The sequence below is a fragment of the Solanum tuberosum genome, unplaced genomic scaffold (assembly GCF_000226075.1).
Source record: "Solanum tuberosum cultivar DM 1-3 516 R44 unplaced genomic scaffold, SolTub_3.0 scf00392, whole genome shotgun sequence".
NCBI lineage: Eukaryota > Viridiplantae > Streptophyta > Magnoliopsida > Solanales > Solanaceae > Solanum > Solanum tuberosum.
The window spans coordinates 393,950-407,049 of NW_006239342.1; the positions used below are offsets into that span (position 1 = coordinate 393,950).

Sequence of the window (13,100 nt, forward strand, 5' to 3'; positions counted from 1 at the left end):
TTTAAACCATTTATATCTCATATATAATGACTCACTAACATAGAATTTATTATTACTTTAAATCAATTTCTACTTAACCATTTATATTCACCAAATTCATTATTTTTTATCAAATATATTTACCAATACATTTTATTTAAATGATAAAATAAAATTATTAATTTAAGAAACTAAGGGCAAGATGAGGGAAAAAATAATGATGCGATTGCACTAAATCGGTCATGCATAAAAATAATTTTTTCTTTGTTATATAATGGAACAATACAGTACAATAAAATTATTATGTCTTCGACCCATCACACATGTGAGAATTCTTTTATAACTACTAATACCAGAGGTTGAGGCAGGGGCGAAGGGGTTCATGCAAACCCCTTTCATTATATACCGGATATATAAAGGTCAAATTATTTTATCTTCGTATATGTTGAATCTCCATGATTTCTTTTTGTTTTTAACTACTTTGTATTTTCAAATTTCTAGCTCTAATACTGAATAGGAATGAAGAAAAATGAGAACTTTTTTAAGTCTTCTCAAAATATATAAGGTCAATTATCATTATACTTTGCATTTTGATGCCATGCCATATATAAAGTATAAATCTTCTTATTCAAGATTCTCTGAAGATTAATTATTTTACATGAAAATTGAAAAACAAGAATATGAAATTAAAAAAAAACTACCCTTAAGCTATGTTGGTCGGACTATCTAAAAATGTTGTCACACGTGTCAAATCATCCAAAAATACACTACTTTTAGAGGATCTGAAAGCATCCTGACGACATTTTTGAATAGTCCGAGTAACGTAGTCTTCAGGCTAGACCTGCCTTGATTTTCTGAATAGTAATGATATCAGTCTTAAAAGACTTAGCCAAAATGTTATCAGGAATGCTTGTATTGAACACAGAGTTGGGAACAGAAACAGTGCCTGCATTTGCACTTCCAAAGGCAGATATACCCCAAGCACAATTTTCAGCATCAGCATTGTATTGGTAGTGTACTAGTCCTTTAGGGAACACGAAAACGTCTCCTATTTGCAATGTTTGAGTGAAAATCTTGTTCGTGGTATCGATGAATCCTACTTCCAATGTGCCTGACATGAGGAAAAGTAGCTCGGCTGAACGTGGATGAGTGTGGACAGGGTTGACAGAGCCTGCAGGGTACTGTAGGATTGCATAGGAAACACTTTGTCCATTCAGGGCTGGAAACTCGGTCATTGCTGCCTTTGTCACCTTGAATTTTTCGGGTGGTGGAGCTCCTACGAGGCCCCTTAGGCCTGAGAAGGTGAAGTAGGAAGCGTCAACTGATGGCACGCCCAGTGGAAGCACAAAGTCTGTTAGGATGTCAGGGTCACCAGCTGATGCCATTTGGAAAATGACTAGTGATGTTGCTAGAGCTAACAGAACTATGCAACTTGAAGTTTTTGATTCCATGTTTTCTCCTGTTTTCGTTTATTTGTTTGAATGATTTCTTGAAGGACTAAAGATTTTATAGCTATACAAGGGACATATCAAACAAGAATCGAGATTGAAGTCTCCGATGAATTTCAAAAACAAAAAGGAATTGTGAATATAGGAAACTGCTCCAGAAGTTTATTGTGTCAACTGAAGAAACAACACAATTACTCACCTCTTTCCAGTTCTGGCTTTCAATATGGACAAGAGAAAGCAGTTAACTTTTCCCCTTTAAAAATTGTTATGTTTTCGACTTTATGCACTTTGCTTATATTACAAGATCAAAGAGTCTATAAAAGTATTATCTTGAAGCATATAACTGATGAAACCTAAGGAATATTGAGACGATTTCCGAATTATGAAATCTTATAATGTGATTTCCAGGTAGTTTCTGCAATAAAAAACAAATAAGTATAATGTGTCAAGCTTAGTTAACATCTATTACCAACTGGCTTATCCTTTAGCAAAATTTGGTTCTGGTTTTGGTCTTTTATAAATTTGTGGTCTAAGAGAACTAACAATCATCATTTTACCTGTATCAACGAAAAATGGCCTCATTCCTCCTGAAAAGTGTCCTTGTTGTTGTAGCGGTCTTTTTCATTTCTTCGATGGCGCAAGCTAGTGATCCGGATGTCTTGTCTGACTTCATTGTTCCTGCAGGAAGCACCATAGATGGGAACTTCTTTACCTTCACTGGTACACGCGGTATTTTTGGCAGCATCATTGAAAAGTTCAAAGTGACAAAAGTGAGCAAGGCAGAGTTTCCAGGTTTGGATGGCCAGAGTGTTTCGTTGGCAGTGCTTCAGTTCCCCGGAGGAGGTGTCAACCCGCCCCACACACACCCTCGTGCAGCTGAACTGTTATTCGTCGTTCAAGGTAGTCTTGAGGTTGGATTTGTGGACACCACTAACAAGCTTTACACTCAGACTCTCCAAGTTGGTGACTTGTTTGTGTTCCCTAAAGGACTAGTCCATTATCAGTACAATTCTGATTGGAATAAATCAGCTACAGCTGTGTCTGGTTTTGGCAGCGCGAGTGCTGGAACTGTTTCACTTCCTACAACATTGTTTGCTACAGGGATCGATGATCAAATTCTCGCTAAGTCCTTCAAGTCTGATGTTGCCACTATTCAGAAGATCAAGGCTGGTCTTTCATCTTAGGCAATTTTCTGTATTTTCACTACTAAACTTGTGTGTCTTGACATGTACTTACAGGATAGTACTGCAATCTGCATATTTTATTAGTCCACAGTTTCCTCTAATGTAAGACAACATTTGCTACTCATGATCAATAACAGTTATGGACATTCAATAATATTTTTCTAACGTTACATTACTCATACAATAGGCTGGCTCCATTTTATGTATATAAAGTAGATGTTGAATCCTGTTGGCTTTATAACATGTTTGCGTCTTTATATATTGAACCCCCTTAGTAAAAATTCTGATTCCGCCACTGTTTGCTACCATTCAGAAGATGAAGGCTAGCCTTTCATCTTGACTACAGATATGAAGCTTCTTATTGATTCCAAATAGTAACTACTATTTGGTTTTCTAGTCATTTGGTGTTTGATATGTTTGAAAATAAACTACAGGAAATGAAGCTGTACGTCACAGAATGCAGTGCCCGTGGCTAAAAGATTAATCGACATGTTTATTCATCACTGCTTGCATTTCTGAGAGTTGTTAAAGACTAATCAATGTCAAGTATAGAACAATTTATTGGGTAAAAATTCTTAAACAAAAAATACAGTCTGTCAAGAACTAAGCAGAAGTAGTAGTACTGCATTTTATGATGCAGATCGCGGTGCTAATATAGACACCTCAAGAAACAAAATTTTAGTGTTGAAAATACAGAAAAAATTGACTAAGGTGAAAGACCAGCCTTGATCTTCCGAATTGTGGCAATATCAGACTTAAAGGACTTAGAGAGAATTTGATCATCGATCCCAGTAGCAAACAATGTTGTAGGAAGTGAAACAGTTCCAGCATTCGCGCTGCCAAAACCAGACACGGCTGTAGCTAATTCATTCCTATTAGAATTGTACTGATAATGCACTAGCCCTTTAGGGAACACAAACAAGTCACCAACTTGGAGAGTCTGAGTGTATAGCTTGTTAGTGGTGTCCACAAATCCAACCTCTAGACTACCTTCAACGACGAATAGCAGTTCAGCTGCATGAGGGTGTGTGTGGGGCAGGTTTACACTTCTTCTAGGGAACTGAAGCACAGCCAACGAAACACTCTGACCATCCAAAACTGGAAACTCTGCCTTGCCAACTTTTGTCACTGAGAACTTTTGAATGACACTGCCAAAAATAGCACGTGTTCCATTGAAGGTAAATAAGTTCCCATCTATGGCGCTTCCTACAGGAACAATGAAGTCAGACAAGATATCCGGATCACTAGCTTGAGCCAACGAAGAAATGGAAAAGACGGCTACAACAACAAGGACACTTTTCAAGAGAAATGAGACCATTTTTCGCTCTTCCTAGGAGGCTAATGATACAGGTAAATGGATATAGATAAGTTGTCAGATAATGCTGATCAGTTTTTTTAACCACAAATTTATAGAAGAACAAAGACAGAACCAGTGGCAGAGGCAGGATTCAAATGAACCCCTTTTACCCCTCTAGCTCCGCCCCTAGGCGGAACAAAGTGGCTGAAGGATAAGCCAGGTTGGTAATTGATGTTTACTAAGCTTTTGACTTGCTCTTATTTTTTGTTTTTCTAGCTGCAGAAACTACCTGGAAACCACATTTAAAGATTATATAATTCGAAAATCGTCTCAATATGCCTTAGGTTTCATCAGTTATATGCTTCAAGACAATATTTTTATGAACTCATTGACCTTGTTATATAAACAAAGTGCTTAAAGTCGAAAACATAAACAATTTTTAAAGGAAAAAAGTTAGCTGTTTTCTCTTGTCCGTATCGAAAGACAGAACTGGAAATGGGTGAATAATTGTGTTGTTTCTTCAATTGACACAATAAACTTCTGGAGCAGTTTCCTATATTCACAATTCCTTTTAGTTTTTGCAATTCATCGGAGACTTCAATCTCGATTCTTGTTTGATATGTCCCTTGTATAGCTATAAAATCTTTAGTCCTTCAAGAAATCACTCAAACACAAACCAAAACAGAGAAAAAAATGGAATCAAAAACTTCAAGTTGCATAGTTCTGTTAGCTCTAGCAACATCACTAGTCATTTTCCAAATGGCATCAGCTGGTGACCCTGACATCCTAACAGACTTTGTGATGCCACTCGAGGTTCCATCAGTTGACGCTTCTTACTTCACCTTCTCGGGCCTAAGGGGACTCATCGGAGCTCCACCACCCGAAAAATTCAAGGTGACAAAGGCAGGCATGACTGAATTTCCAGCCCTGAACGGACAAAGCGTTTCCTATGCAATCCTACAGTACCCTGCAGGCTCTATCAACCCTGTCCACACTCATCCACGTTCAGCCGAGCTACTTTTCCTCATGTCAGGTACATTGGAAGTAGGATTCATCGATACCACGAACAAGATATTCACTCAAACATTGCAAACAGGAGACGTTTTCGTGTTCCCTAAAGGACTAGTACACTACCAATACAATGCTGATGCTGAAAATTGTGCTTGGGGTGTATCTGCCTTTGGAAGTGCAAATGCAGGCACTGTTTCTATTCCTAACTCTGTGTTCAATACAAGCATTCCTGATAACATTTTGGCTAAATCTTTCAAGACTGATATCATTACCATTCAGAAAATCAAGGCAGGTCTAGCCTGAAGACTACGTTGCTCGGACTATTCAAAAATGTTAAAAGTAGTGCGTTTTTCTATGATCCTACACGGGCGTTGAGGCGTGACAATATTTTTAGAGAGTCCGAGCCACATAGCTTAAGATTAATTTTTCACTCCATTCTTGTTTTTTCAATTTGCAATGTAAGAAATAATTAATTGTGAGCCACTTTTGTAACTGTCAGGCCGTATACATTAACTCTAAATCGCAAAGTTGAGGAATATTTAAGACATTTTCCCCATTAAATTATAGTAACTTTTTTTGTGACCAAAGACTGAAATTTTTATTCTTTCTAGAAAAAATTACATAAATACACATCTTATTTTACCATAATCTCTAAAATTTTCAACCATTTAAAAAATTACAAAAATTCTCTCTCGGTTGGATACATCCCTATCCTCTCGTAGATACATCTCGGTACCCTCTCAGATACATCCTATCCCCTCTTGGATACATCTCTCACCTCTCTGATACATCCTTATCTCCTCTCGGATATATCTCTTCCATTAAGTAACGTATTATTCGCAATCTGTGAGCTATGTATTCGCAGGTTTCGTGATGTATCTGAGATTCTAAAATTTTAAGAAGGAATTTTTGTAATTTGAAAAAGAATAGAGACATGACGTAGTTAGCTCTTAACATTATGAGATTTATATAAAAAAAAAAAAAAAAAAATTTAAAATAATTGGAAAATAATTAACCGACTTGTATAGTTGTATTTACAAATAAATAAAAATAATTCAGTTAGTTATTTATCCCCTTCAATACAACAAAAAATGTTACAAAAAGGAAACAATTCACGTTACTAAAGTAAAGTAAAGTAAAGTAAAGTAAGCATTTAATTTTCTTTACTGTCAAGTATACCCTTATATTAAAGCTGAAAAAATCAAAAAGAAAATTATGATTTTTATGTATATATGAATATATTCTTTACTTAGTATTAAAGAGGGACCTTAGAAATCGATTCCATATTTCAATTGGTCATGATACCACCCTATCAAGACGAAAGTTGCAAGTTCGAGATCTATCAGTCCAGACGAATTCAGTAAATACATCAATATAAATCTCGTACAACGATGAGATTGACATTAATAATTGTTATTTTCCTCCTTCACATCCATCTTCTTCATGCTTTCTCCTTATCTTCTCGATTTCTCCGTCCTCGAGGTAAGTTTTACTATTTTGTTACGAAACGAAAAATATTTTTAATATGTCCACTATGGTCTATTTAACGACAGATTAGTAAAAATTCTATTTTTTTAGTGCATGTGGATGATGAAATTATGACAATCGATAAACGTGGAGGTGGCGCGGCTAGTGGGCACGCTAGTGCCCACGGCAGCTCATCCGGAGGACGAGCATCGCGCGGTGGGGGATCAACAAGGTCACCTTACAGTAGTACTGCTGGTGTAATTCCAGTGTATGCAGCAGGAGCTATGAACCATCACAATAATAATGTTAATAGAAGCCATCACCAACCAAATGACGGAATTACCCTCAATTGCATTTGTTTTTCTACTTTAGTTTTCATCATTTGTAGCATAATTGTTAATATGATTTTGTAATTATATATAGTATATTTTTTAGAGATAATAGTCAGAAACATATCTAAAATATCATTTTCTTTTTGCGAGTTTTCTATCTAAAGTATTTCTGATTTTTATTTGAACTATTATCAATTTGTTCTTTTTAGTTGTCATGGCGTTTTTCAAAAGTCAGTTTGACTAGTTTTTAAAGTTAAATTAGATTACATTAATTCGTTATTTTAAACTAAAAATTTAGACATGCGAAAACTATATAAAAATATTAGGGAGAAGGCACAAGTACCCCCTAGACTATGACCGAAATCTCAGAGACACACCTTAACTAAACTAAGGTTCTATTACCCTCCTGAACTCATTTTATATATAATATTGTACACCTTTTTGGCTTATGTGGCACACCCCGTGACTCCACGCATTTGAGGCGCGTGGGAGATATTTGGATGCCACGTAAGCCAAAAAGGTGTACAAAATTACAAAGAAAATGAGTTCAGGGGATAATAGGACCTTAGTTTAGTTAACGTGTGTCTCTGGGATTTAGGTCATAGTCTAGGGAGGTATTTCTACCTTTTCCAAAAATATTATAAATTGCAACTATTTGCATATCAATATGATGAAAAAAATACATCTTAAAATGTTAGTCAAAGTTCTTATCGTTTGACTCTAACACTCTATTTGGATCATTGTTACCCGTTGTATTGTATTGTATTGTATTGTATTGTTGCCATACATAAAATGTTTGTTTTGATTGTTACTTAAAATGTATTGTATTAAATTTTGTTGTTCCGTAACTATGAAAATCCTCATTTAATTGAACAACCGATTTGGTGTGTTCCCATTATTACAATGATCCAAACAGAGTGTAAAAAGGAAAATCATGACAACAAAAAAAGAGACGGAGGGAGTATTTATCAAAACACAACATTGAAATTAATGAGTTAGCTGATGCATATTATTGTGGACGGAATTTTATGGGCAAATTAAGTTGTTATGCAATTTTTGACGATTGTATTCAAACATTCGATCTAGTCTGCTTCGAAATATGTTTTGATAAACAACTAATGATAGTTCAGGTAAAAAACACAAATACCATATATGATACTCCCAAAAATAAAATGATACTACAAATATGTGTTTGACATTATCTCTTTCTTTTAAGTTTTAAGTATTGTTTAATTTGTAATTAAAACTTGTTAATATGAGTCAAAAGCTTAAAAAGGACATGTAATTGTCCTTTTGCTTTCTTAAATGTGGTTTGCAATCTTTTACTCCAATATTGGTGTGGTCACCCTTTTTACTATTTGCATTAAATTATTATTATGAGAAAAATTGTCAAAGTGATTATATATGTGGTTTTAATTGAATTTTAGTAATGAAAGCATTTATAGTATTCAGAGTGAAAAATGTTTCTTATATGTACATTAGAATAGTATTTCTTCTAATATTAGTAAGTAATTGACAGAAACTATGTTCCAAATACACTAATTTTAGAAAGGATGATTGTCACTATATTTGTTTGAGACTGATGCTTAGTTGTTGTTGGTCGCATCGAAAATATATAATGAAATTTTGGTCAATCTAATTTGAATGGAAGAATTTTCACATTCATGACTCAATACACGAATAAAAGAAATTAATATAATTTTTTTATTTAAAAAATCACCCAATGGTTCTAAATACAAAAACGTAGCTAAAATATCTTGGCAATCGTTGAATAAAATATGAATGAGGAGGGGAATCTTAATAGCTCAGTTGTTTAGATGGTTGAATTTTTATCGTGTTAATGAAGGTTTGATTCCCCTTCGAATACCATATTGAAATGTTTAACAAATATAATTGTTAGTCTAATATGATTGAGATGTTTTTTTTTAAAAAAAAGAAGAAATTATAATTCATGAATATATGTAAGTTAAAAGTCAAACAAATTATGATCACCGAACAACTATATATACAGTAAAATATCAAAATTAAAAGTAATGAACCATTACGAGCTAATTTGATATAATAATATAATACTTTTAGATATTGATAACCAAAATTACCGTACCAAATATCATGTAACTAACCATATGCTCCCATGTGCATCCATGTGCTATGTATAATGCCATTCTCAATAGTTTATATATAACTAAAATAAATTTGTCAAATAATCTAAGAAATAATTAGCATGGAATACCTACACCATAATTTTATCTTCATATTAGTTTTAACTATGTTTTGCTTCAAAGCTATGAGTCAACAATATCAAATTATGCAATATGTGTTGCAATGGTCTCCTTCATTTTGTCAAATATCAAATTGTGAAAATGGTGTTTCACAAAAATTTTCTATCCATGGCCTTTGGCCAGCATATGGTAATGGACATAGCATACATTGCAAATGCAGTAATATTACCGAGGAAAACGAAAAAGTAAAGGGTGTGGTAAGTGTGTCAAATAAAGTTAAATTTATATAAGAAATCTTTTTTATTGAGTTTAAAGTAATCCTAAATATGAATACTTCATACATAATTCAAATAAAGAGAGATTTATTAATCAATCTTTTAGTTGATTTTTAAAATCATAAATATCGAAAAGATAATTAAATTAAATGATTGTTTTGTATATTGTGAAACTTATTTTTAAAGAGTAAAAAAACTGAATAACATTTCACTGATGAGATATGCGTAGACACTATTCTCATCTGTGATATCAAATCAAGTTTTCGCTCTTTAGATCAGTTTATCCGTAGTGGAGGAATTCTAGTATTTTTTTTATAAAAAAAAAAATAGTAGTTACATACTCACAATCCCCTATGTTATAGTCTTCTTTGTCTATTCATTGATTTTGTTCCAGACTCTTCTTCACTCGTTTATTTCTTTAATTTCCCAACCCTATAATGAAGTTTAATTGCTATTAAAAAATCATTTTTTTCCATTGAAATTTTTGACTGAAAAATGTATGGTATGCATTTCAATAGATATTTTGATTAAATCAGAAAGAAAAAATAACAGTAGTGAAAATTGTTTTCTATCATGTATTTTTTCAGTGAATGTAAAATGTTCTAATAGATATTTTAATTAAATCAGTGTGAAGAAAAAGAAGGAAAAAAATAGTAATGTTTTTACACAAAAAAGCTTATTCGCTATTTCAGTAAAAATTATTTTCTATTATATATTTTTTTTCCAGTGAATTGGTTCGATGGATAACAACTCAAACTAATTGTAATTTGTTATGTTTTGCAAAGATGAAATCCAACTCAAACTTAAAGAATCTTTTTCGCATTATTTGGCCAAATTTGAAAGATAGTGGTCCATCATATGATTGGTTGTGGAAGCATGAATGGGAAAATCATGGATGTTGTATTGGGCCATCACTCACAACAACTCAATACTTTGAAGCAGCAGAAAAGATACATCAAAATTTTTTTGTGTTAAATGGTATAAGCATAAATTTGACCAACTATTTGGTACAAGGAGGAGTACAACCATCAAATAGTGTACTATATTCAGGAGCGAAAATAAGGGGGGCTCTTTCCAGACTAGCAGGAAATAATATTGATATATATCTCTCATGTTATCGAAAAAACAATAATATACTTTTTAAGGAGGTGCATTTTTGTTTTGACACAAAAATTACTCGCTTCATTAGCTGCCCATTACTTCAAAATGGATTATTGTGTAATTCCAATGTCATCCTTCCCACTTTTTAGTTGAAATATAACAATATTATATACTCATACAATACTTGCAATTTAAATAAAAACAACAAAGTACTAGCTAAGTGGTACGGCAAGCACCTTTTTAAGAAATTGTGATCTATTATAATATGCTTTATTTGTTTTAATTTGTATTGTCTTTTCGATTTTGATATTCAAATAAGTCTTTCTTTTATACTCTCTCCGTCCCTATTTACTTGTCCATATTTCCTTTTTTGGTTGTCCCTATTTAGTTGTCCATTTTGACAAATCAAGAAAGGACAACAAATTTTTTCCTATTATACCCTTATTTACACTTCTTGAAAATTGTAAAAGTGTATGTTGTTTCCCTCCAATTTATTTCACTTGAATTCAAATAAGTGGTTGTAATTTTGAAGTGAAAAGTTGTCATAAGGGTAAAATTGTAACTTCACTGTGCTAATCATTGTTGCCTTAATCTGTGTGCCATTTCTAAAGTGGACAACTAAAAAGGGACGGAGGGAGTAATTGTTTTAGGTTAATTTTATTGTACTTGTTGCCAATGGTGGGGTTGTATCACAATTTTACCCCTCAATGTACGGGTTTTATTAAGGTAGAGGAGTACAATAATCAGCTTGATTTACTGTCAATTTTATATGGGAAAATTGTATGAAATAACAAATTATTAATTCAAATTAAATACTATAGTCATAATTTATTTTAATTGTAATTCGCAACAAACATCCCCTTTTTTTGTCATCTGATTTGGTATACAATTAGTCATTTTATACATTTCGGTATAAAATGTGTTTGTGTTTGTATAAAGCGGGGAGAAAAAGTGTATATATAAATACAAATACATATATTTTCATCCTATACACTTATAATTATACAAATACAGATCTTATTATACAAATTATAATGTATAATTCATTTATACAAAACTGAACAATTTGTATAAAATTTGGATGTTTGTAGCGAATTATACAAATCAAAAGCTCCATGACAAACATAAAATTTGTTATGGAGTGCAATTATGCAAACTATAACTATAACATACAAATATGATTTTTATGTTTGCTATATGTGAAAGCTGCTCTTTTTATATTCAGTTTGAAATGTGTAATGTAATTATAGGATAATAAGAGGGTCTATATGTAGCTATTAACATCCTATGAGGTGTTAATGAAATTTATTTTCTTGGTTAAATAAATGGAAAGCTTTTATTCAACAAGTGGGCATAATTCAAAATCAAATTGGAATCAATAGTGTTTGAATAGAAAAAAAGTTATTAATTTATAGATAATGAGTTATCAGTTTAGCGATTTTGATAATAATTTTAATTTTTTTTATATTAGATGATCGGTTTTTAACTGTTTTCTCAATGAGTTAACTGATAACCGGATAGTAAATCAATTAATTCTATTTATACCATTTGGTATATAAATTCCTTGATATAGAGTTTAGTTTCATACTTTTATTTTTGGCTATTTCAGACTCATGATTACTCTACAATGTGATAATGTTTACTTTTGAGCAAAATGCAACATGGCAATTCATGTGCATGGTTCATTTCGTTTGTCTCTTTGTTTCTAAGTGATTTTCAATGATTTTTTTGGTGTCAAATATTAACGCTTAAACTGATACCAATCAATACCAATAAATCAATAGCATATCTATAAATCGATAACTGATAAAGTTCAAAATTGAACCAAATTGAACCATATACACAGCTCTAGGATTAGAATCAAGTATCAAAACAAAAAAAAGTTAATCAAGTGTATACGGTTCATTTTCTAGGGTCCATTTTGAAAGTAACGCTCTCAATAGTAAACTTTTTATTTTTATAATTCAAATTCGAGATTTCTGAATAAAAATATACGATAGCGTAATTACCATCACTAAAAACAGGCAGAAAGTATGGGGGAATTCGAAATTACCAAACTTCTGACATTATTTCCAACTTTTCTGATGTATTTTAAGACCAAAACAAGGGACAGAAATGTCATGCACATTCCCCAGTCCATTTTCAACTACTTTTCTTTTCTCCTCCATTTTTGCCCCAATCAGTATTCAGTAACTTTTCAGACCAATGAGCAAAGAAGGAAACATATATACTCTTCACTTTAACGAAAAACTAAATAGAGATATGTGATGTAATTTTATTCATCGATTTGATATTTAATAAATATCAGATTCATAGATAAAATTATGACACGTATATGTTCGTTAGTATTAAAGATATATATGCTCTAGTTTTTGGATGACAGAGACAACAATGTCTCAAAAATATGACGAGATATCTACATGCCATTTACGTTAGTTCAAGATATATTTATCCTTTTACCCTTTTTATAATTCAAACTCGAGACTTCTGAATATAAATCTCGATTATTATGATCGCTAAAAACATGCAGAAAGTATGGGAGAATTCGAAATTACCAAACTTCTGACATTATGCCTAACTTTTCTGCTGTATTTAAGATCACAACAAGGGACATAAATGTCATTTCACATTCCCCAGTCCATTTTCAACTACTTTTCTTTTGTCCTCCATTTTTGCCCCCCAATCAAAATTCAGTATCTTCTCAGGCCAATGAGCAAAGAAGGAAGAAGAAGAGGAGTAAGATGGAGCTGGACCTCCGCCTTCGTCGGCGCCGCCGCTGCCGCA

General features: G+C 32.6%; 6 protein-coding genes across 6 annotated transcripts in view; 4 read left to right on the forward strand and 2 right to left on the reverse strand.

The window, feature by feature from the left end:
- Positions 1–809: 809 nt before the first annotated feature.
- Positions 810–1,430, reverse strand: LOC102580252 (germin-like protein 9-3). Its single transcript, XM_006362843.1, has one exon. The coding sequence runs from the start codon at positions 1,428–1,430 to the stop codon at positions 810–812; it is 621 nt and encodes a 206-aa protein (XP_006362905.1).
- A 569-nt stretch (positions 1,431–1,999) lies between these two features.
- Positions 2,000–2,611, forward strand: LOC102580587 (germin-like protein 9-3). Its single transcript, XM_006362844.1, has one exon. It carries the CDS (start codon positions 2,000–2,002, stop codon positions 2,609–2,611), a length of 612 nt encoding a protein of 203 aa, XP_006362906.1.
- Positions 2,612–3,317: 706 nt separating this feature from the next.
- LOC102580930 (germin-like protein 9-3) lies at positions 3,318–3,929 on the reverse strand. Its single transcript, XM_006362845.1, has one exon. It carries the CDS (start codon positions 3,927–3,929, stop codon positions 3,318–3,320), a length of 612 nt encoding a protein of 203 aa, XP_006362907.1.
- Positions 3,930–4,601: 672 nt separating this feature from the next.
- LOC102581271 (germin-like protein 9-3) lies at positions 4,602–5,222 on the forward strand. Its single transcript, XM_006362846.1, has one exon. The coding sequence runs from the start codon at positions 4,602–4,604 to the stop codon at positions 5,220–5,222; it is 621 nt and encodes a 206-aa protein (XP_006362908.1).
- A 937-nt stretch (positions 5,223–6,159) lies between these two features.
- On the forward strand, positions 6,160–6,870 carry LOC102599445 (uncharacterized). Its single transcript, XM_006362814.2, has 2 exons — positions 6,160–6,401; positions 6,498–6,870. Exons 1-2 carry the CDS (start codon positions 6,311–6,313, stop codon positions 6,797–6,799), a joined length of 393 nt encoding a protein of 130 aa, XP_006362876.1. The 5' UTR covers positions 6,160–6,310; the 3' UTR covers positions 6,800–6,870.
- Positions 6,871–12,842: 5,972 nt separating this feature from the next.
- Positions 12,843–13,100, forward strand: part of LOC102599772 (uncharacterized) — a 1,275-nt gene continuing 1,017 nt past the window's right edge. The window contains exon 1 of the mRNA XM_006362815.2: positions 12,843–13,086. Coding sequence (XP_006362877.1) covers positions 12,933–13,086 — 154 coding nt within the window. The 5' untranslated portion in view covers positions 12,843–12,932. The remainder of the gene's footprint in view (positions 13,087–13,100) is intronic.

Coding starts and splice junctions, on each gene's coding strand:
- LOC102599445 (XM_006362814.2), top strand. CDS start 6,311: ATGAGATTGACATTAATAATTGTTATTTTCCTCCTTCACATCCATCTT. Junction 6,402..6,497: donor TCGATTTCTCCGTCCTCGAG/GTAAGTTTTACT, acceptor CTATTTTTTTAG/TGCATGTGGATGATGAAATT.
- LOC102581271 (XM_006362846.1), top strand. CDS start 4,602: ATGGAATCAAAAACTTCAAGTTGCATAGTTCTGTTAGCTCTAGCAACA.
- LOC102580930 (XM_006362845.1), bottom strand. CDS start 3,929: ATGGTCTCATTTCTCTTGAAAAGTGTCCTTGTTGTTGTAGCCGTCTTT.
- LOC102580252 (XM_006362843.1), bottom strand. CDS start 1,430: ATGGAATCAAAAACTTCAAGTTGCATAGTTCTGTTAGCTCTAGCAACA.
- LOC102580587 (XM_006362844.1), top strand. CDS start 2,000: ATGGCCTCATTCCTCCTGAAAAGTGTCCTTGTTGTTGTAGCGGTCTTT.